Below are 24,459 nucleotides of genomic sequence, written 5' to 3' on the forward strand. Positions count from 1 at the left end.
CTAAACTTTTATTTGAGAAGTTCTGCATTCTACATCCTGCAGTGATTTCCGGACCATCAGTTAATAAGCCATATTTAAACGTTATTTCTAAAAATTATATTCTTCTTCTTCTTAGCCTTCTTTCGTCCACGTTTGGAAATAGGCCTCTCCCAACTCCTTCCATGGTTGAACACTTTACTCCTCAGGTATTGGGGTAATTTGCGGTACTTAAGTACCCAAGAAGGGCCGGCGTAGCTCAGGCGGTAGTATGCTTGACTCGAGCGCTGGTAGGCCGAGGTTCAAATCCCAGCGCCGGCGCCGGCAAGAACAACTAGACATTTTTAAAATATCTATAGGCCTCAGGTCGACTTAGCCTGAATAAAATGAGTATCTTGGGTAAAACCAGGGGTAATAATAGGCGGTTGAAGCGTAGCACTGGCCCTGTTACCTTCCTTGTATACCGTAGACCCTAGATATAGCAGACTACCCTGCTATAATCCCAAAGCTGCGTCAGCAGTATAAAACGGGAGACTATTATTATTAAGGATTCAAGTAAGTTTTCCAAATCCTGGCCATGCAAAAATTATACATCATAGGATATAACACTGTGCGAGGAAAACATCAACCACGCGCAGTTTGGTTTTCGGAATGTGGTGGGTACGAGAGAGGCTCTTTTAATATACAAGTGCTGTTTAAACGATGTAGAGACGTAAATTGCGATATTTATGCATGCATCATTGATTAGTAAAAAGTATTCGATACAGTAAAATACGACAAGCTGATGGAGATTTTAACAAATACTTTAATAAACACCTGTGATCTAAGAATTATTAGCAGTCTTTACTGGAATCAAACATCGTCTATCTATCCGGACAGAGGTAGGAGAATCAGACGATATCAATATCAAACGTAAGGTCCGACAGGGATGTATACTATAACCACTGCTGTTCAACATCTACTCTGAGAAAATCTTTGAAGAAGCAGTGAATGATGTTGAGGCCGGAATTCGAATTAACGGAGAATGTATCAACAACATAAGATACGCAGACGATACGGTGGTATTCGTTGACAGTTCGAAGCCCTCCAGTAGTTAATGAAGAGGATCACAGAAGTAAGTCGGAGATATGGACTTTCACCAAACATTAAGAAAACAAAATGTATTATGATATCTAAAAGGGAGCAGCAATTTAGAAAAATCAGTGTCAACGGCCAACAAATGGAAAGACTAAAGACATACTACCTTGGTAAGAACTTCAATGAAGATTGGGACCATTCCCTAGAAATCAAATGTAGAATAGAGAAAGCAAGATCTGTGTTTCAAAAAATGGCTAAGCTATTCAAATGTCATGATTTATCAATACCCATAAAAATTAGGTTGTTCTTCTTAGGGTGCCTGTCCGTTTCGAACGTTGGCAATCATTCTGGCTATGATGATTTTGTTGGTTGCTATACGGAATAATTGTGTTGAGGTCTTTTTATAACATGCTCTCAGGTTGTAAATCCAGGATATTCTTCTTCGTCCTGGGACCCTTTTTCCTTCAATTTTACCTTGCAAAATTCATTAAAGTAGCTCGTATCTGATTTCTCATTATATGTCTTAAGTACCTACTCCTACTACAGCTTACGGCCCTTCACGATGTTTACCAAATCTGCGGTTGTTCTCATCCTCCGTAGCACTTCTTCGTTGGTGACTGTCTCTCCGTGGTATCTTCAGGATCCTTCTGTACAACCATAGTCCAATAGCCTGAAGTTTTGATAGAGTTCCCGCCATACTCCGTATGGATGCACTGAGTACTTACCACTGGCGAAGCGTCCATGTAACCATTGTTACCATTGGTAACAGTTAAAATTTGCAAATAAATATTTTATGACTACTATGAAATAATTCCATTTATATTTTTTAAAAATAGAAATATTTGTTAGTAGTATCTACCTAATTCAGTAAAATAGCCAACTAGAAGCACGGAAATATCAGCGAGTTTATGTAAAATCGGTTGCACGTTATTATAATACGCCCTTACCACAGTATATAGAGGTTCCTTCTTTATACTGTGCCCTTACTTACCGTGCGCCGCGCCGTTATTTACCACTTCTGTGAGTGGCAACGATGGTAGGATCTTTGTATCGGTCAGAGGACTGGATCGTCTCTGAAAATTTTGCGGGCACGATGGCTCTTAAGCCGCTGTGGATTAGTATTCGTGTTACCAAATTTTAATTTGGTGACACGGCTAGGTAAGGGCCGGTAGGTACTTTATGTCCCGGTTAGCTAATCGGGACAGAAAATACCGACCGTAAGAATATCAGACTTAATAAATGCAATTTTAATTATTATTATAATTATAGGTAATAATTATAATTCCATTTATGAAGTCTGTTATTCTTAGGGCCGGTATTTTCTCGATTAAACTCCGGTTAGTTAACCGTACCGGCCCTTTGGATTCGATTATTGCATAATATGCATTATTAATTATTAGTTTATAACTTGTAACTGTACTTGCTTACTATACAGATAACACATCTATACCTTTTTATCCTATATAAATCATATTAATCGATTTTAATTACTTGTCGAAATATATTAATTAACAACATTATTATATGACATATAATAATATTGATTATACAGTACATTGTAGTGTATTAGGTCTGGATCCCGCGTATGAAAAAAAAGTTGATTAATAGCAAGCTGAAAATTTGTTAATAGCTTAAGGGTGTCTAGCCGGACAAACTTTGATATATGGGAACACTGGAACAGGGGCAGTTTTAATTGTGGAACAGGTTAAAAATTTGGAACGGTCACACCACGAAAACGGCACATTTATTTTGTCCGACAGAACAAACTTAAACTCTCCGAACAGAGATTACACTCTCATGCAAAAATCAGACTGCTATTTATCACCTGTCATAATTCCTGGCATTTGACATATTCTACATGTTCCACTCATTAAAACGCCCATTTGGTGATAAATAACAGTCTGATTTTTGCATGAGAGTTTAATCTCTGTTAGAAGAGTTTAAGTGTGTTCTGTCGGACAAAATACATGTGCCGTTTTCGTGGTCTGACCGTCCCAAATTTTTAACCTGTTCCACAATTAAAACTTCCCCTATTCCAGTGTTCCCATATATCAAAGTTTGTCCGACTAGACACCCTTAAGCTATTAACAAATTTTCAGCTTGCTATTAATCAACTTTTTTTTCATACGCGGGACCCAGACCTATATAATCAATAAAATAAAAATTATTTAATATTTTAGGCTAAAAATGAAAAATGAATGTACTGATTAGTATACTAATTATACAATTTGGATTTTTTAATAAAGTATAAAGGTGATATAATACATATTTTACCTAAAAACAACAAATATGTTTTTAGTTTGTAGATACTTTATATAGTTTCTTAAATTTTTAATTTTTTAATTTTATTTCTGTATTTCATCTATTTTTATAATAGACCTGGATCGCGCGCAACAAAAAAAAGTTGATTAATAGCAAGCTGAAAATTCACGGTGTCTAGTCGGACAAACTTTGATGTATGGGAACACTGTATATATAAAAATATTTATAAAATACTTCTGGTTTTGGTAACACTTTAGAAAAAGTCACGCGTCGCCACTGGTACTTACATGTAAAGGTCGCGTCATATTATAATGCACGTCGCGTTTTCGGCACGTAGCGTTTGCAGACCGGCAATCGGACTGCCCGTTCACATTTTCATACATAGAACGTTTCCGTTGGTTTCAGTTTGGTGCGGTGCAGATGTGTTTATTGTCACAAAACAATGAAAACACATGCATACATGACAAAATTGCCTCGAAAACTATTTTTTAAATTAGACCGGACAGTATCGTCGCCCTCGCTAGCGAAATTATTCCGATTCGATATTTTTAAACAAACTTACTCAAAAAGAGGTCCTTATAACATATCCACAGGGTGCCGGGCGATACCGTGGTCGAAAAATTGTTTAAACATTTTTTTTAAACAAATTCACAAAAATGTTTTTTCATTTCCAGCAATATTTTTTTAGATAAGCTGGGTCATTCTGGGCAAAAAAGGTCTCGTGTCATTTTTCTCTAAAATTGATTGTTGTCGAGTTACATGCGATTAAAAATTTGAATAATGCGAAAATGGCCTATTTCAAGGCTTAATAACTCGATTAAAAATTATTATTATGAATTTCAATAAGTGACCAAATCAAGTTTCAAACCCCTTCTTCAAGGTCCCAAAGAGATTTTTGTCATTATTTTATTACAAAGCTGTTATTTTTAATTATTAACAATTAGCGCTATATTCCAACTGTATCGTCGCCCCCGTTAGCGAAACTATTTCGATTAGATTTTTTTTGAACAAACTTACTCAAAAAGAGGTCCTTATAACGCATCCACAGGGTGCCGGGCGGTGCCGTTGTCAAAAAATTGTTTTAACAATTTTTGTTAAAGAAATTCACAAAAATAATTTTTTCATTACGAACGATTTTTTTTAGATAATTTGGGTTATTCTTAGCAAAAAAGGTTTCTTGTGATTTTTCTCTAAAATTGATTGTTGTCGAGTTATACGCGATTTAAAATTTGAAAAATACGGAAATGGCCATATAACTCGAAAACAATAAATTTTAGAGAAAAATCACAAGAGACCTTTCTTGCCCAGAATAACTCAAATTATTATTAATTTGGCTTTAATTAAATTATTAATAAAAAATTATTTTTGTGAATTTGTTTAACAAAAATTGTTTAAACAATTTTTAGACCACGGCACCGCCCGGAACCCTGTTGATGTGTTATAAGGACCTCTTTTTGTGTAAGTTTGTGCAAAAAAATCTAATCGAAATAGTTTCGCTAACGGGGGCGACGATACAGTGGGACTATAGCGGTAATTGTTAATAATTAAAAATAACAGCTTTGTAATAAAATAATGACAAAAATCTCTTCAGGACCTTGAAGAAGTTGTTTGAAACTTGATTTGGTCACTTATTGAAATTCATAATAATAATTTTTAATCGAGTTATTAAGCCTTGAAAATAGCTATTTTCACAATTTTAGAGAAAAATGACAAGAAACCTTTTTTGCTCAGAATGACCCAAATTGTCTAAAAAAAAATATTGCTCGAATGAAAAAATATTTTTGTGAATTTGTTTAAAAAAGATTGTTTAAACAATTTTTCGATCACGGCACCGCCTGGCACCCTGTGGATATGTTATAAGAACCTCTTTTTGAGTAAGTTTGTGCAAAAAAATCGAATCGGAATAATTTCGCTAGCGGGGGCGACGATACTGACCGGTCTAAATACTCTGTATCAAAATCAAAGAAATACCTAAATAAACAACGAGGGGAAAACGACCCGTAGCGGTCGGCGTCCGAAAAATATTGTTTTCGAATGAACCGAACGCAAACGTAAGGTGTCTTATACGCTACTTTACGCACAGTATGAATTGTTCAATTTAAAAACCATTAAATTATATTTTTCGGAAACGAAACGCTACGTGCCGAAAACGCGACGTGCATTATAATATGACGCGACCTTTAAGGAGCCTTATTTTTGTTTCTAGGGTGAGGTCATGGCTGTTTAACACAGAGCTCATAGTCAAGAATGCACTTTTTGCCTTTGTGATGCGACATCTAATCTCTTGCGTATTGTTTCACGACTCAGGTTACTAATACGATTTTATATCTTTCCCATACTGTTATACGGAGTTGTCGTGGACTCTCACAGACGCCACCTGCAAGAAAATTGAGGCATTCGAAATTTGGCTTTATCCTCGAATCCTGAAGATATCTTATATAGACCACGTTACTTAACAGGACGTTTTATTAAGAATACAAAAAGAAAAAGAGCTGCTAACCACAATAAAAGCAGCCAAAATCGAATACCTTGGTCACATCAGGAGAAACAGCGGAAGATATGGACTGTTGCAACTAATTTTACAGAGAAAAGTAGAAGGAAAACGTGGACCAGGAACGCGAACTATTTCCTGGCTGAAAAATCTACGTACGTGGTTCAACAGGACAACTAAAAATCTTTTCAGAGCAGCAGTATGCAAAGTACAGATTGCCATGATAGTTGTCAACATTAAAAACGGATAGGAACTACAAGAAGGAGATACTTGTTTCTGTTTGTTTCTGGCAATCTCTTTCAATTTCTTATGTAGATGAAATGTATCATGTTTTTTCCATAGTGTCCAATTTCACTACATTCTTTTCTATGAAATTGTGTTCACCGTTTACTGGCAAACCAAATAATAATTTAACGGTTCATAAAATTCACTATGAAGAAAAATAAACAGAAACCATTTATGTTTCATTAAAAACAATTTTCGGTATTACCGAATAATACGTTTTCCACGCAATATTATCAACAACCCAATTACTTTGGATTTTGTGAATAACTCCCGTTAAACAATAATTAAAAATAAAGCACATAAAAAGAAATGCCAGCGAGGTGGCTGAACATAACAGTTTTGTGTGGAAGACATAAACTAGCCATTTAATCATCAATATGGTAAGTAGTTCACTTAAAGTATTCATAGTTTTTCAGATAAGTTTTAATACATTAAATCTTTTTTTTTCGTTGCTCAATTCATTCCTGATTATTATGCTAAATTTTCCATTTTTATGAGTTCTGCTTCATTTTCTCACTTGTATGGTTGGTCTTTGATAGTTCTACATATCTTCTAAATTCTTTGTATTGTTGTATCTGTGTGTCTTTATTCGCAGATTTCTCAAATGCCATTCTCTATGCCTTGGTCGGCTTCTTTAGTTACATTTGTCCATAAGTTTGTATCTTGGGTCATACCAGCATCAATCATTTTTACTGACATATCCAGGTCTAAGCCTAAGCGTCTCCCCTCAGGTCTTCTATAGTTTTCCTCTTCTATTCCTTCCAGAAACTCGCAGGTCTGCAAGTATTGGCTGATTCACGTCAGGATATTGAACATGACCAAACTATCTTAACCTATGTTCTCTCATTTTGCCATCAATTGGTACCACCCCTAGGCCTCCCTTAATATACGAATTCTTAATTTTATCCTTTTTTGTCACTCCGCTCATCAATATAAGCATTCTAGTTTCCACCACATCCACTCAGCCTTTTTCTTTCTTATTAACTGTCCAAAATTCAGTTCCGTACATCACAGCTGGTCTTATGGCTGCTTTATACAATTTTTCCTTCAGCTGCATTGGAATTTTTTCAAAACACACCTCCCGCTTCCTTTCACTTTATCCATCCAACTCTAATTCTACTGCATATTTATTTCCGTCTATTTCCCCATTACTCTGTAATACCGATCCTAGGTACCTACTTAAAACTATTACTTTTCACCATCATTTCACCATTAAAGCTATTATTTGATTTGTAAGTAGTAACTGTTGTTAAAAAAAAATCGCAAAACCATAAAATCTTTATTCCTTTTTAAACATCTACAAAACAAAGCCTGCTCTTGGTACGTACAACCTTGGTAGGCCCAGAAAGAAGAAGGGCATCCTGGTTAAATAACCTCAAAACTTGGTTCAACACAATATCTTTGCAGCTTTTCCACGCTGCTACAGATAATATATAATGATTTCCATGATGACTTCCAAAATTCATCACTGATAGGTACATCATCATCATCATCACACAGCCAAATTTGTCAACTGTCGGACATAGGCCTCCTCAAAATGTCTCCACCCTTCTCTGTCCCAGGCAGCTGCACTCCAGTTTGTCGCTATTCATTTAACATCGTCGGTCCATCTGGTAGGTGGTCTTCCACGACTTCGTTTGTCTGCCCTGGGCCGCCACTCTAAAACTTCCTTTTCCATCTGTTGTCTCTCTGTCTTGCGACGTGTCCTGATCATTTCCACTCCAACTTCGTAATGCGTTTTATGATGTTTTCCAGACCAGTTCTTCGCTGTAACTCAACATTTCGTATTCTGTCTCTCAAAGTTAGGCCAAGCATGGATCTTTCCATTTTTCGTCGTGCTACTTGTAATTTTCTTATTGATGTTTTAGTCAATGTCAGTGTTTCAGCTCTATAAGTAAGCACCGGAAGTACGCACTGGTTAAATGCTTTTCTTTTTAGCTTTATTGGGATGTTTTCCTTGAACACGTCTCTTAGTTTGCCATACGCCGCCCATCCTAAAGCTATTCTTCTAGATAATTCCTATTTCTATAAATAAATTCCTAATTTCCTACAAAATACAGTACAAATTTATAGGGTAAAATGAGTAAATTGTGTAATTGCGTATAGTGATCACACTGTGTGCTCTATGACTAGATTACTAGATGTCAATTATTTAAAAATAACACTATACTAGAAATAGACCGGGTAGTATCGTCGCCCCCGCTAGCGAAATTATTCCGATTCGATTTTTTTGCACAAACTTACTCAAAAAGAGGTCCTTATAATATATCCACAGGGTGCCGGGCGGTGCCATGGTCGAAAAATTGTTTAAACAATTTTTTAAACAAATTCACAAAAATATTTTTTTTATTTCGAACAATTTTTTTTTTTGGATAAATTGGCTTATTCTGAGCAAAAAAGGTCTCTTGTCATTTTTTTCTAAAATTGATTTTTGTCGAGTTATATGCGATTAAAAATTTGAAAAATGCGAAAATAGCCATTTTTAAGGCTTAATAACTCGATTAAACATTATTATTATGAAATTCAAAAAGTTACCAAATCAAGTTTCACATCCCTTCTTCAAGGTCCTGAAGAGATTTTTGTCATTATATTATTAGAAAGCTGTTGTTTTTCATTATTAACAATTAGCGCTATAGTCCAGGATTTATCGTCGCCCCCGTTAGTGAAATTATTCCGATTCCATTTTTTTGCAGAAACTTACTCAAAACGAGGTCCTTATAACATATCCACAGGGTGCCGGGCGGTGAAGTGGTCGAAAAATTGTTTAATCAATTTTTTTTAAACAAATTCACAAAAATAGTTCTTTCGCTTCGAACAAATTTTTTCTAGATAATTTGGGTCATTCTGAGCAAAAAATGTCTCTTGTGATTTTTTTCTGAAATTGACTGTTGTCGAATTATACGCGATTTATAATTTGAAAAATGCGAAAATGGCCATATACCTAACTCGACAATAATCAATTTTAGAGAAAAATCACAAGAGACCTTTTTTGCTCAGAATAACCCAAATTATCTAAAAAAATCGTTCGCAATAAAAAAAATATTTTTGTGAATTTGTTTAAAAAAATTGTTTAAACAATTTTTCGACCACGGCACCGCCCGGCACCCTGTGGATATGTTATAAGGACCTCGTTTTGAGTAAGTTTCTGCAAAAAAATGGAATCGGAATAATTTCATTAACGGGGGCGACGGATACATCCTGGACTATAGCGCTAATTGTTAATAATTAATAATAACAGCTTTGTAATAAAATAATGACAAAGATCTCTTCAGTACCTTGAAGAAGCGGTTTGAAACTTGATTTGGTCACTTTTTGAATTTCATAATAATAATGTTTACTCGAGTTATTAAGCCTTGAAAATGGCTATTTTCGCATTTTTCAAATTTTTAATCGCATATAACTCGACAACAATCAATTTTAGAAAAAAAGACAAGAAACCTTTTTTGCTCAGAATAAGCCAGTTTATCTAAACAAATTTTGTTCGAAATGAAAAAATTATTTTTGTGAATTTGTTTAAAAAAAATTATTTAAACAATTTTTCGACCACGGCACCGCCCGGCACCCTGTGGATATATTATAAGGACCTCTTTTTGAGTAAGTTTGTGCAAAAAAGTCGAATCGGAATAATTTCGCTAGCGGGGGCGACGATACTGCCCGGTCTAAAAAACATTGACATGTAATTTACATTTTTGTTACCTTGAAAACCTAATCCACAGCCCTTTAAATATTTTAGTAAATAAATAGTTATATACAGGGTGTAACGAAAATACAGGTCATAAATTAAATCACATATTCTGAGACCAAAAATAGTTCGAATGAACCTAATTTACCTTAGTACAAATATGCACATAAAAAAAGTTACAGTCCTTTGAAGTTACAAAATGAAAATCGATTTTTTCGAATATATCGAAAACTATTAGAGATTTTTTATTGAAAATGGACATGTGGCATTCTTATGGCAGGAACATTTTAAAAAATAATTATAGTGAAATTGGTGCACCCCATAAAAATTTGATGGGGGTTTTGTTCCCTTAAACCCCCCAAACTTTTGTGTACGTTCCAAATAAATTATTATTGTGGTACCATTAGTTAAATTTAATATTTCTAAAACTTTTTTGCCTCTTAGTATTTTTTCGATAAGGCAGTTTTTATCGAGTTGCGGCTTCTTTTTTAATATGTTTACATAAAAATTTTATGGGGGTTTTGTTCCTTTAAACCCCCCAAATGTTTGTGTATGTTCCAATTAAACTTTTACTGCGGTACCATTAGTTAAACACAGTGTTTTTAAAACTTTTTTGCCTCTTCGTATTTTTTCGAGAAGGCATTTTTTATCGAGATATTACTTCTTTTTTAATATGGTTCAAAATATACCTAAAAATGTAAATCATAAATAAATTTTCATATTATTACCAAGTCTCCATAATCGTACTTAGCCATATACAAATATGTGGTGGATTTGACAAATATTCAAAATATCTCGATAAAAACTGACTTTTCGAAAAAGTACTAAGAGGCAAAAAAGATTTCGAAATATTGTGTTTAACTAATGGTACTACAATAATAATTAAATTGGAACGTACACAAAAGTTTGGGGGGGCTTAAAGGAACAAAACCCCCATAAAATTTTTATGGGGTGTCCAAATTTCACTATAATTTTTTCTTACGATACTACTACCATAAGAATGCCACGTGTCCATTTTCAATAAAAGATCTCTAATAGTTTTCGATACATTGGAAAAAATCGATTTTCATTTTGTAACTTCAAAGGCCTGTAACTTTTTTTATGTGCATATTTGTACTAAGGTAAGTTAGGTTCAATCGAACTATTTTTTTGTCCCAGAATATGTAATTAAATTTATGACCTGTATTTTTGTTACACCCTGTATAACACCGGTTTTTACCGTCCTGCGCCTTGCGGTTCCTATTCTCCAGCCGCGTCGATCTGTCCAATCTCCTGGTCGGAGATCTCTCTCAGACATGGCTTTCTGGATTCCACTTATCCAGGTTATTTTCGGTCTGCCCCTTTTCCTTCTTTCCGGGGGTTGCCATTCCATTATTAGCTTTGGGAGTCGATGTACTTCCGTTCTTTGTACATGGCCATACCAACAAAGTTGTTTTTGTTGGTAGAAGTCTCATGTAAGTTGTACCCTCTGTATAAGTAAGAGGTATATCTTTTTGTACATACATATAACAGGACTGTTGTTATATGGTATATCATGTTAAGAGGATGGGTACGTATTTTCGGCTGCAATGCTATTCAAATGGGGATTCATTTTTTTCGAATCCTGAGAAAACTAATAAGTATTTTTGAAAAATTTAAACGCAGAATGAAAGATTACGTTATTACCGAGGGCCGAAAGTCACTGAAAACTTCTATAATGTTTATTTTAATAAGTTACAGGGGTGAAAAACTAAGAGAAAATTTAGTGTGATTTTTAATTTCAAATATCTGATTCAAAATAAACTTTTTATTTATTCTAAGGGACTTTCGGCCCTCGGTAATAATTTAGTCTTTCATTCTGCGTTTAAATCTTTCAAAAATATTTATTGGTTTTTTCAGGATTTGAAAAAAATGAACACAATGTCCGTGGTAATATTTTCCAAATCTATCTTTGTCTTACAACGCACTCAGTTGAATAGAATATTGTCAGTATATTGTCAGTCAGACAGTGTCAATCAGTGACAATTTTAAATATTTGACATGGCATCGGGAATATTTTGAGTTGTTGATTAAATACTACTGATATATAGTGTATTTGATAAATAATTGATTTAAGACGTGAACTTAATAAAAAGTTATTTATTGTGTATTATTCGTGGAAGATCCAAGCAGAGAATACATTAGGATAATATGCTTTTTCTCATGAGGATCTTTCAGTGCGTCACAGTTTTTCGATTTCTTTCTAACGCATTAAATTGCATGTAACAGAAAAAAACGCACGTCGGTGATTACATTTCGTCGGTGACATTTATAACATTTATTCTAGTTGTCAATAGATGGCGCTATAATCGAAAAAAAAATTTTACTAATTATATAATATATCTACGAATATAATCTGTACAATTTATAAGACTATACAAATAAAAGAAAATGCCATTTTATAAATGCAATAAACCCAATTGATTTGCTTTTATGCCAAATTTCAAATAAAATGTGACAACTGTCAGATTTAACTAAAATGTCATGTCACTAAAATGTATATTATCACGGACTTAACTTTTTTTCTATCATTTGTGACGCACTGAAAAATGCTCATGAAAAGAAGCATAGATTCTGTGATCCAAGTATTTTGTTATTAAAGATGTTCAAAATTGTAAGCGTTCCATAGTAACAAAATATTATTAAAAAATCACTTTAACACTTTTCCTCTTTTCTTAGTATTAGTTTGTGTTGTACATATAAATTATTACAATCACTGAATACATAGTTAGTGAAAAAATTATCACATTTATTAACTGAATTAATAATTTGCAATTATACAAATAACAGTTATCCAAGAACATTCAAAATCCATCTCTTTAAATTAATGATGACATTTTCAATTATAATGACATTCTAGTAATGTTTACATATCCATACCAGTATGAATTTTACTACACGTAATTTGCCGTGTAGAGAGAGAAAAAGTAGGGATAGCCGTACAATATTTGCGAATTATGTACCCATGGCCTTAACTTAACTTTGTCATTTTAGAGTCACTTCATATTCAATTTGGTTTAACACTGAGATTGTTAAGAATCTGGTAGTTAAATTTAATAAATGCTTATTTATTTTTTACATCATTTATTATTATTTCCTTTCTATTTACATTTACTTATATATTTAATATATTTAATATTTGACAGCAGTGTAAGATACCTGGGAGAGTGATCGAAGATCATTTTCTTGACGCCCATGATTTGTTAGTGTTATTTAATTCTTTGTTCTTTAGCAATTATTCTCCTTTATTTATTTTCTGAACATTATTCTTATCTTAGTACCTATATACCTTTTCTAGTCAACATCATTATCTACTTTGAGCTATTGTTCTTCGACAGGCATGCAAACGAGCCGTATCCATCCTTGAGTGTCAAGTTGTTCTCTTGCATCTCTTACTAGCCAACTCCACTTAGTTTGCCTCTGTCTCTTCATACTTCTACTTCTACCCCTTTTAACTCCCCTTTCCTCAACTTCATCATCATTATCCCCCCATGCAAGTACTACTGCAAAAAATAGTATTTTGATTACTTCAGCTTTTTCTTAATATTTTTATTACTTCGGCTTCTCAACGTAGAAGCCACCTCACTCTCTCTTCATTCATGTTCCACTAGTTACCTGTTTTTCCTTACTTCTGTTGGAGTTTATCACACTCGTTTCTTTTCACTCCAACAGAAGTTCTTCTTTTTTTTTGTTACAATTTTGTTACTATTTCAATAAATAAATAGTTGCCCTTTTAAATAAAAATGTATACCATATTTATTCAGTTGCAATGCGAAGCCAAAACTGTCTTAAATTTTACTTAGTTCAGAGAGCGCAACCAGCACTCTAATCTACGATTTCTCCTCTTATTAGAGGCTCATCAGAGAATACATAGGTTGCTATCTCTGACCCAAGCTTAAATTATCCAGTCTATTAGTCCTCCACATTGCAACTAACGTGATGGTAGTAGGTGCCTAGCGGCATCTGCTAATTGAAAGTCAAAGTTTTCAACCTAATAAAATATTTAAAATTATTTAAAATAATATCAAATTGAAAACTTAAAATAAAACTTACTTAAAACTTGTTTTAAATATTTTATTAGAGTGAAAACTGTGACTTTCATTTAGCAGATGCCGCTAGACACCTACTACCATATAGGGGAGTGCATTTAGATTTTCACTTCGGAAAAAATCAAACAAGATAAAACTTCTTGTAATTTCATTAAGAAATGTTTAATAAACAACATATCAAAAAGTTCTACTCGAGAAGTGGGTGCTTCATTTTTTATTAAACAAATGAACAGCGAAGTTAGATGTTTTTTTAAATAACTTCGAAAATATAATTTTTTGAAAAAAACTGACATGACCATTGAAAAATTCAGAAAATTTTACAAAAAAAACCTTATATAAAGATTTTTCTAAAATTAAATCTCTAGCTTCTGTAATTTTTTATTTATAACGCTAAAGTCACCCCTCTCACACACATTGGCGCACTGTAAACTAGCGTTGAAAGAAGTGCACGGTTGAGATTTTTTAATGTAATTCTTTAACTAATTGATCAAAAGAAATTTTACAAATTGGACATGAAAGAAGATGAAATAAGCTATCTTATGGTTGTAATAAAAAGAAATAAAATGTATGGACATAAGTACCGTGTGGGCGGAAATTGAGCCTTACATGAATTTTGTTTAAAAATGATTTAAAAATGTGTAACTAATACAATTTTACTTATAAAACTCTCAAATTTGCACAATTTACCTCTTAATTATCTTACTAAACGATGTTTTGTTCAAAAAAAATCTCAAAAATTTAATTCAAATAATACGATGTCTCAAAAAATTTAATTTTTGAAAACTTCGTAGTTTTACAGAATTCCCACCACTTTAAGACGGTATTACTCAAGTCTGAATAAATATAATACAATTTTTTTGCTATTTTTTTAAAGCTTGGGATGAAATCTTTAAAAAACACTGAATTATTTTAGTTTAAAAATGAAATAAACAATTTTTTTTTTGAGAAAACTAAGAAAGATAACAAAAATGTAATACAAAAATCGAAAATTACCAGCTGAAAAAATGTATATACAGAGTGATCAAAACTTTTTTCTGTAAAACTTACCTAAAATACATTTAATAATAAGCTTCAACAATAATAAATGTTCAAGAAAAAAAATTTTTTTTAGCTCTTATACAGTATGTCTGCGTAACTTGGAACCTATTGATAACTTTTTTAATATTAGTTTTACGAAAAAAAGTTATTCTTTATAAAATACTCTGTATCATATATAACATAAGATGAAACCATCAAATATCAAATTTTGTTAATTTTGTACGAGGTATGTCAAAAAATATGAATTTCGCTCAAGAGTAAAGTACCTTTATATTTCACAATATCGAAAAATTTTATAAAGAAAAGTTGTTTGTAATTAAAAACTATGTTCCAATATGTAATTATATCCTTCTAATCGAAAATTTGTTTTTTTTTAATATTCTTTCTAATACATCTTAATTTTTAATATTATTGTAAAAATTATTTGTTTATCTTTTTTTAAGAATGAAATTCCATATTTGTCTGATTGTATTCTACTTGTTTTTCATTTAAATATCCGCCATTTTGGATCCGCCATTTTCAATTTAAATTTTTAATCTTTAATTCAGATTCAACAACCTGTTAAAAATAAAGACAATAAATGTTTTAGAAAAATGTTCTTTTTTATGTTCGTTTTAGAAAATCCGCATTTTGGATCCGCCATTTTATAGTTTATAATGTTAACATTTAAGTTAGGTTTATCAAAGCTCTCAAAAATAAATATATAAATATGTAGAAATAAATACATTTTGTAAAGAAATTATGATTTTACAACTATTTTTTAAGTTATCCGCCATTTTCGATCTGCCATTTGATAATTTATAATAAAAATTTGATTCAGGTTCAGTAACCTCTCAAAAATACCCACATATATGTAAACAAACACGTTTTATAAAAAAAATTCAGATTTTACAACTACTTTTTAAGGATTTTTAGAAAAAAATCCGCCATTTTGAATCCGCCATTTTGAATTTGCAAATTTTAATGTCAGATTCGGGTTCAGCATAATCAAAACTAAATTAAAAACATTTTTTATCAAAATAAAATGTTGAATTCACCCATATTCTTAACATTATTTATACAAAAAAATTGTTATTGTTTAAAGAATTAATAAACAATTAGCGGCGAAATTTGTGAGTAGAACTTTTAACTTTAACATATTTATAAACTAACAAAAAAAGTTTTAGAAAAATATAACCTTGTTTGATTTTTTCCGAAACATTGTATCTTTTCGTTCTAATTGCACTCCCCTAATAACGTTAGTTGCAATGCGGGGACTGATAGACTAGATCAGGGGTCACCAATTATATTTCCTGAGGGTCCGTTTCGAAAACCTATGACACTTCCGGGGTCCGGAGTTAACACTACTTGTCTGTTTGTTCAAATTCGCTAAAGAAATCAGAAGGGTGCAGTGCGAAATTTTTAGGCAGAAATTGTTTTTAACAGTTTTTTAATAAATCCAAAACATCACCTTTTTTGCTCCCGAAAATATGTTTTTAGCATTTTTTGGGTCATCTTAAACAAAAAAGATTTTCTGTCATTTTTCTCAAAACTTGATAGATTTCAAGTTTTAAGCGATTTATAAACTGAAAAATGCGAAAATAAATATTTTCGAAGCTTGACAATTCATGTGTACATTATTATTTTTGCGATTGTTAAGTGCCTAAATTGAAGTGTAAACATTTAATTTCTAGATTCTGATGAGTTTATTTCAATGTCGACTATTTGTTTCTATTGCCGTATTTAATTAGCACCTTGGCAAAAATTAATTGAATAAATAAATAAATCATTAGGAAAAAATATGTTAATAATAAATTATAAAATTTTAATAAAATGTGGAGTATTTGTTGGGCATTTTTTGCGTAAGTACGTATAATACGTATAATAAGTGCGACAGAGACGCACCATAAATTGTGATGTGCGGCGACTTAAAAGTCGAGTGGACTCGCATAATTAACAATTAAAAAACAACGGTCTATATTGAAGTAAGTCCCGATTACTCTTTAGAATCTTGAATTTTTAAACTTCAGTTTAGGCACTTGGCAACCTGAAAACGAATAATTTACATATGAGTTTTCAAACCTCAAAAATGCGTAGGTATTTTCACGTTTTTCAGATTTTAAATCACTTATAACTCGAAAACCATCAACTTTTGAAAAAATGACAAAATATAGTATTTTTACTACAAAAACGTTATTACGTAGGTCAAAATTTTTGACGTAAGAGAACTGTCAAAACATTAGAATGTGACTTTTCATTATTGCTATGTTTATTATAAACACGGCAATAATGAAAAGTCACATTCTAATGTTTTGACAGTTCTCTTACGTCAAAAATTTTGACCTACGTATAACGTTTTTGTAGTAAAAATACTATACCTTTTTTATAAATACAATTTTCAGGGCTAAAAGGTAATTTTGAATTTGTATAAAAATATTGTTTTGTCCGGCATCCCGGGCCCTTTCTGTTTAAGGGGACATTTTTTAACAGGAATCCACAAAAAAAAACGAATCAGAAAATTTGTCTTTCTTTGCAAAATTAAATTATCAGTGAGAAAATGACATTTTTTGTGATGTACAACCTGTCTGAAGTTTGGAGTGAGTTTAGTGCAACTGATTCTCATTGGGGAGTTGAGATATTCATCTGTTAGCTGAGATCTGTACCGATTTTTAATAAAGTTCATTCTTGATATAAAGCGTCTTCGCACACATACATAAGTTGAGTCAAACATAATATACAATTTAATGGCCAAACATTTTCAAAATTGCCAAACGCTATATTCTGAATTTAATGACGGTCCGCACAAAAGTAGCTCACGGTCCGGATGCGGACCGCGGTCCGCTAATTGGTGACCCCTGGACTAGATAATAATTTAAGCTTGGGTCAGAGATAGCAACCTATGTATTCTCATGAGCGTCTAATAACAGGCAAAATCGTCGATTAGAGTGCTGGTTGCACTCTTCGAACTAAGTAAAATTTAAGACAGTTTTGGTTTCGCATTGCAACTGAATAAAAATGGTATACATTTTTATTTTCTATCAGTATTACTCCTATTGAGTAACATAGGTCCATTCTCCGTTGGAATTTAACATGATGAACAAACTGGGTTGTATATTGCAAATTTTTTAATTCCTTCTTGTCTTCTTTGCTTCAGCATCCATTTGGCTTGAAATTTTTAGAAGACGTGGAGGTGTTACCATGAAAATTGTCCAATAAGTTTTCAATTTGATATTATTTTAAATGATTTTAAATATTTTAAAATATTTTATTAGGTTGCAAACTTTGACCTGAGTTACCTTTTTATTAATAAAAGTGAAAGTATTTAGAAAATTAATAACTTTATAGCTATAAAATCCTTTTACTAACTCTTCATATTAAAAAAATATATTAAAAAATGATTTGATATACAGGGTATTCCATTTAAAAAACAAAACTGGTCCATTTCGTTGTTACGACTTATAGTCCATTCATTAACGGTAAAATATTGCAAAACCTTTAAATTTTAAAGAACCGCTTGGATTGACATGAAATTTGGCATACACACAGCTAACAAGTCAAAGAAAAAAAGTGATATTGTGCCGATATGTGCTTTTGCCCTGGGGGCGGTTTTCACCCCCTTTTGGGGGTTAAAAAATATTCGTCCAAACAAAGCCAGGAAATGGGTAAACTGGCTAATTTAAAGTAACTTTTGTTCTATAGAGTTTTTTCACTAAGTCAATACTTTTCGAGTTATTTAGCAGTGAATATGTTCATTTTTTCAACAAAATAACCACGCTTTTAGACGGTTTTTCGCAAATAACTCAAATTGTAAGTATTTTGTCGAAAAAGCATTCTTAGCAAAAATATAGCCTATAAAAAATTTAAAAAAATAGTGAATATATCACGTTTTTTTATTTAGTAGAAGCAGAGTTATAGCTAATGAAATATAGGTTCATATTCGTCAAATTCCAAGTGGAATATTTTAACGTGAAATAACCAAAAATGAAGCACATTTCGGGGAAAACTCATTTAAACTTATTTAAAGTGTTTAAAAAAAGCTTCATTTTTGTTTTATAAAAAAAATTTCTAGCATCAAAATTAAACAAGTTACACTCAAAATAAAGTTAGTCCCTTTTGGTTTTGATAAAAAAATCGAGAAAATCACCCCCTAATTATTATCTTAAATGAACTTAATCGTAACGACTTCACAAGTTTCTTGATTCGTGTATATATTGTTTATATGATCTGTAAGTTTCATCGGTTCAAAGTCCTTATTATTGAAACGGCTGTAGTTAAAAGGGGTTGAACGAGTCACTGATCACGATTGTATGCAAATTTAGAAACACCAAATCTTGATCAATTTTTGTCTAACAGAAAACAAAAAAATGCATGATATTCAGAAAAGCAAATCTGACTTTTTTTGTATTTCGAGACTTTTGGTATCTCTAACAAAGTTTAAGTTATTTTGAAAAAAAGCATATTTTTCAAAATTTTAATTTTTAAAAATTTTACTTTGAAACCAAAAAACACTTTGAATCGATGAAACTTACAGATCATATAAACACAATATAAGTAAAATAATTTATGGAGCGGCAACGATTAATTTCATTTAAGTTGCTAATTAGGGGGTGGTCTTCCCGATTTTTTTTTGCAAAAACAAAAGGGACCAACTTTATTTTGAGCGTAACTTGCTTAAATTTAATGCTAGAAACTTTTCGTAAAAACAGAAATAAAGCTTTTTTTAAACACTTTAAAAAAGTTAAATTGGGTTTTCCCCAAAAAGTGCTTAATTTTTTGGATATTTCACGTCGAAATATTCTATTTGAAATTTGGTGAATATGAATCTATATTTCATTGGCTATAACTCTGGTTCTACGAGATCCAGAGACCTAACGCGTACACCATACTTTTTTATAGGCTATATTTTTGCTAAGAGCGGTTTTTTCGACAAAATACTTACTTTTTGAGTTATTTGCGAAAAACCGTCTAAAAATGTGGTTATTTTGTTGAAAAATGAACATATTCACTCGCAAATAACTTGAAAAGTGTTGACTTGGCGAAAAAGCTCTACAGAACAAAAGTTACTTAAAATTAGTCAAGTTACCCATTTCCGGAGTTGCTTTGGACATATATTTTTTCACCCCCAAGAGGGGGTAAAAGCCACCCCCAGGGCAAAAGCACACGTCGGCACAATATCACTTTTTTTCTTTGACATGTAAGCTATGCGTTTGCCAAATTTCATGTCAATCCAAGCGGTTCTTTAAAATTTAGAGCAAAAACCGTGAAAGAATGGACTATTACTCTGTGTAATCGAAAATAATTTTAAATGATGGATGTATTTGATACACATTAGTTTTGTTATAAACATTATTTATTTATTAATCTTTTTTAGGTTTCCAAACTAGTTTGTACAATGGTTGTTTTCGTTTGTATTGGTCAAACCTTGATTGAGGGTGGACGAGGCGCTAATCACAATGTTCATGCTCCGGAACATGGCCGACCAGAGAGCCCAACTATACCGCATCATATGCACAATCCCCACGCCCATCAGGGGCATAACGGTAATAACGGGCATAACGGTCATAATGGACATAACGGTCATAATGGGCATAATGCTCATAATGGGCCTAATGGACATAATGGACATAATGGGAATAATGGACATAATGGACATAATGGAAATACCGGACATAATGGACATAATGGTAATAACGGACACCACGGTGGAGGAAACCATCACGGGCATCATTAAATATTGCAGAAGGAGAAATTTTAGCTATACTTGAGTTATTTTTGGTATTAAACTAAGCAATGTTATAAACGAATATAAGCATTGACACATTGGTTCCTTTCTTCTTATTTATAACCCCAGAAAGATACAAATGGAAAACTAGTGAATACTAACGAAAAATTAAAGAAATAAACAGAATACATCAATGAGTTGTTCAAAGACAATATAACAGAACAGATGGAAGTAGAAGTAGAAAATGGTGTGGTTTTAAAGAATTCACTCAAAAAAATTAGTTCGTAATATTGATTAACAGTGATTATTGAATAATATTTCGTTGTAACAACAATTTAATTTTTTGTTTCAACGAACTTTTAGACATTGACGAATGTATTTGGTTATTGTCACAATGATTGAATAATAATTATGAAAATAACTAGAGTACATTAATCAATAACACTCAATTTATTCAGGCAATAACTTAGTTTCGTATATTTAATCCATCCATCCAATGGCACTATAGCCCAAATCGAGCCTTGGCCTCCTTCAATAAGCTTCTCCAATCATTTCGATTTACCGCTGTTCTTTTCCATGAACGCGTTCTCAGGAAGTTCCTGGCATCCTCATCGACTTCGTCTTCCCATCTCTTTTTAGGTCTTCCAACAGGTCTTCTTCCCTGCATTCTTGCATTCAGCAATTTTCTGGGGATTCTATTCTCATGCATGCGGATCACGTGCCCTGCCCACCGTAATCTCTGCAGTTTAGTGTGTTGTGCTAGAGTTGGTTCGCTATATTGCTCGTATATTTCTCTATTATACCTAATTCGCCAGTTGTTATTTTCACTTATTGGGCCCAGTATTCTACGTAATACTTTTCTTTCAAACACATCTAATGCATTGGCAGATTTCTGTGTCACCACCCATGTTTCGCAGCCATAACTTACTATGGGCCTGATTATTGTTTTATATACCCGGAGTTTTGTTTTCCGGTGTACGCTCGCGATTTGAATATGTGGCCCTTCGCGAAATAGGCTTATTTGCCAGCACAAGCCTTCTATTTATTTCCGGTTCTTCTTCATTGCTTGCAACCAGATCCATTCCTAGGTACGTGAATCTATTCACATGTTCTATATCGTCAATAAAGTGTTGTTGCGCCGGTCTATTTGATCTGGTTTGTATGAGTAGTTTTGTTTTATTTGTGTTTATTGCTAGCCCTACTGCTTCTGCACTCTGTTTCAACTCAACGCAGGTTTCTTCCGCTGCATTCATTGTTCTGCTCATTATGTTTATATCATCCGCGTATGCTGCTAATTGGGTAGATTTGTTTGTAAGTATGTTATTTCCACTCACCGTCAACCGTCTAATTACATATTCAAGAACAAGATTAAAAAGCGTTGGAGCCAGTCTGTCGCCTTGTTTCAGTCCTTGCGTTATCGTAAACGCATCAGTGATCTGTCCTTGAATACATACTTGTGCTTCTGTTTCTGTCATTGTCATTTGCACTAGTCGTATTAATTCTGATGGTATGCCAAATTTTTCCAATATATTAGGTAGAATTGTTCTATCTATTGAATCATAGGCTTGTTTAAAATCTACAAAGAGATTGTAAACGTCCATGTCATATTCCTATGCTTTGGCTAGTATTTGTTTAACTGTAAATAGTTGGTCAATGGTAGATCTATTTTGCCTAAACCCTGCTTGATATTCCCCGATGATTTTTTCCGTGAGAGGTTGAAGTCTTCGATTAAGGATGTTTGTGAATATTTTGTATCCCGAACAAAGTAAAGAGATGCCTCTATAATTCTGACACAACAGTTTGTTCGTATATTTAATAAATAATGTTAATTCTGGCAGCAACTCACTTTCTTGATTTCGTAGATGACAAGCAATTACCTTGGTTTATCGTAACAACGTACAGATTTCATTAAAACAATGTACAAATGTTGTTACTATAGAGCAGGGGTGGGCAAACTTTTTTTAGAAAGGGCCAAAAAATGTTTTTTGTCTATTACGGAGGGCCTCAATACAGTAGCGGATCCAGAATGTTTTGGGGGGGGGGTCATGAATCTTGAGGATGATTTAATTACTTTTATCCGATGCAAGGTCACTTAGTCTTACCACCCCTAGGATAAGTGGGTTTTCAATTATTTTTTGGATGAGCCTATTTTTTGTTTGACAGCTCTCGGTTTTTCTTTTTTTTAGAATTATTGAATTAATATTTATTTTCGTTTGGGGGGTCATGAACCCGTGATCCCCTCTCTGGATCTACCACTTTTTTTAATTTTGTTTGAAACTATGGTAGAAATATTTTATTTTTAAATTAAATAAACATATTTAGTACAAAATTCAAAGAACATTAAAAAAATTCAAGACTTAATATTGAAAAATAAGCCAACTGTGGCAAATTTTTACAGACACCTCAAAAAAAAAAAGATTTTGCAGTAAACATCAGAACTCGTAGGATCATATGAAACAAGAAATTCAAAAATATTTTATTAGTATGAGTTTCTTGAGGTAACGTTACCGAGTTTTTTTGGTTTTAACGATTTTTGAGATTTTAATATCACCCAGAATTCAAAATAACGAATTTTTTTTAAAAGGGTGAAAATCCACATAATTATTTTAAACAAAAAATAAGCCAAAAGCAAAAAATATCTCGACAGATTTACCTCACGAAATGTCTAAAGAAAATCTATAAAAAATTTCAGGTGGATCTGTCAAGTAGCTTTTGAGTTATAATGTCCACCGCTTTTGAGGCGGTGGACATTGTAAGTTTTGAGAGAGTTTTTGCGGAGTTTTGAGAAAAACACGTTTAAAGTTTTGACAAATTTTATTTTCCATTTTTTTTTTTGTATGTCAAATCGTAGAGTGATGCACATCGGAATATTTTTTGAATTGCAGAGTAATTTACAAAAGAGAAGGGAACCTTTCTGACTAGGCTCAAGCTGCTGCAAAGCGAGTCGAAGGTAGGGATATCAAACATGCAATAATTTTACTTCGGTCTAACTGAAATTTTCAGAGCCTATTCCTGAAGTTATGTAATTTCATTTAAAATAATAGAAATTTTCAAAATTTTTGAACCATACCTCTCCCCCCTAAATAACATTCTCACTTATTTAAGCATGCTAATTCCCTCAAATATCTATGAACCTATTTCTTTTTTCACTAATATTGTTCTGAAGCTATTTCCTTGTGGCATCGTATTCAATTTACTATTTTATTTGGGAAAATGCCACAATTTGTTGGAAATTCAATTTATTTGACGTTTCGATTTCCCTTCAATTGATCTTGATTCCCTTCATTGTTTTTGTTTCCTTTGAAATAATTAAATAATAAAAAATATTTAATAAACATATTATTTATTATGTATAAACTTACAATAATATTTATTAAAATATGAAAAACGAATCTTAATGGCTTTTATAAAATTATAGTGTAGTTTTATATCCTCGTTCATGATGTCGGGTGTAAACATTGTGGTACCAATTCAGGTCCTCAATATATTTTTATTTATGTTTATTATTCAAAATGTTTGTTCGCACAAAATGCCGAACTATAAATTTAGCTATGTACTTTCGAACATGTGGAAAGATTTGTAAAATGCAAAAATATTGCAAAATATGCAAATTAAATTTAAAATTTCTAGTTGAACATAAACTGGTACAAAATCAATAATTTGAACTGAAAAATGATTTCTTAGAAGTGATGAGGAAAATGATATATCTTCAATATCTTTGAAACGATTTTCAAATTCTTCTGAATTGAACTAATTCTTTTTTTATATGATCAATGAATAGTTTGAGTTTCATTTTAAAAGTTTCATTTTGAGTTCAAAACTTGTAAATTTATCAAATTTCTAGCCGTTTTTCATTTCTAAAAATAAAGCAGTCTCCTCC

At 32.3% G+C, this 24,459-nt stretch overlaps 1 protein-coding gene across 1 annotated transcript; it reads left to right on the top strand.

Moving 5' to 3' along the window:
* The first annotated feature begins 6,395 nt into the window (after nt 1-6,395).
* Nucleotides 6,396-20,611, top strand: LOC126889279 (nacrein-like protein F). Its single transcript, XM_050657398.1, has 2 exons — nt 6,396-6,471; nt 20,229-20,611. The coding sequence occupies exons 1-2, from the start codon at nt 6,469-6,471 to the stop codon at nt 20,586-20,588; spliced, it is 363 nt and encodes a 120-aa protein (XP_050513355.1). The 5' UTR covers nt 6,396-6,468; the 3' UTR covers nt 20,589-20,611.
* Nucleotides 20,612-24,459: the final 3,848 nt, after the last annotated feature.

Source organism: Diabrotica virgifera, chromosome 8, assembly GCF_917563875.1.
Source record: "Diabrotica virgifera virgifera chromosome 8, PGI_DIABVI_V3a".
Lineage (NCBI taxonomy): Eukaryota > Metazoa > Arthropoda > Insecta > Coleoptera > Chrysomelidae > Diabrotica > Diabrotica virgifera.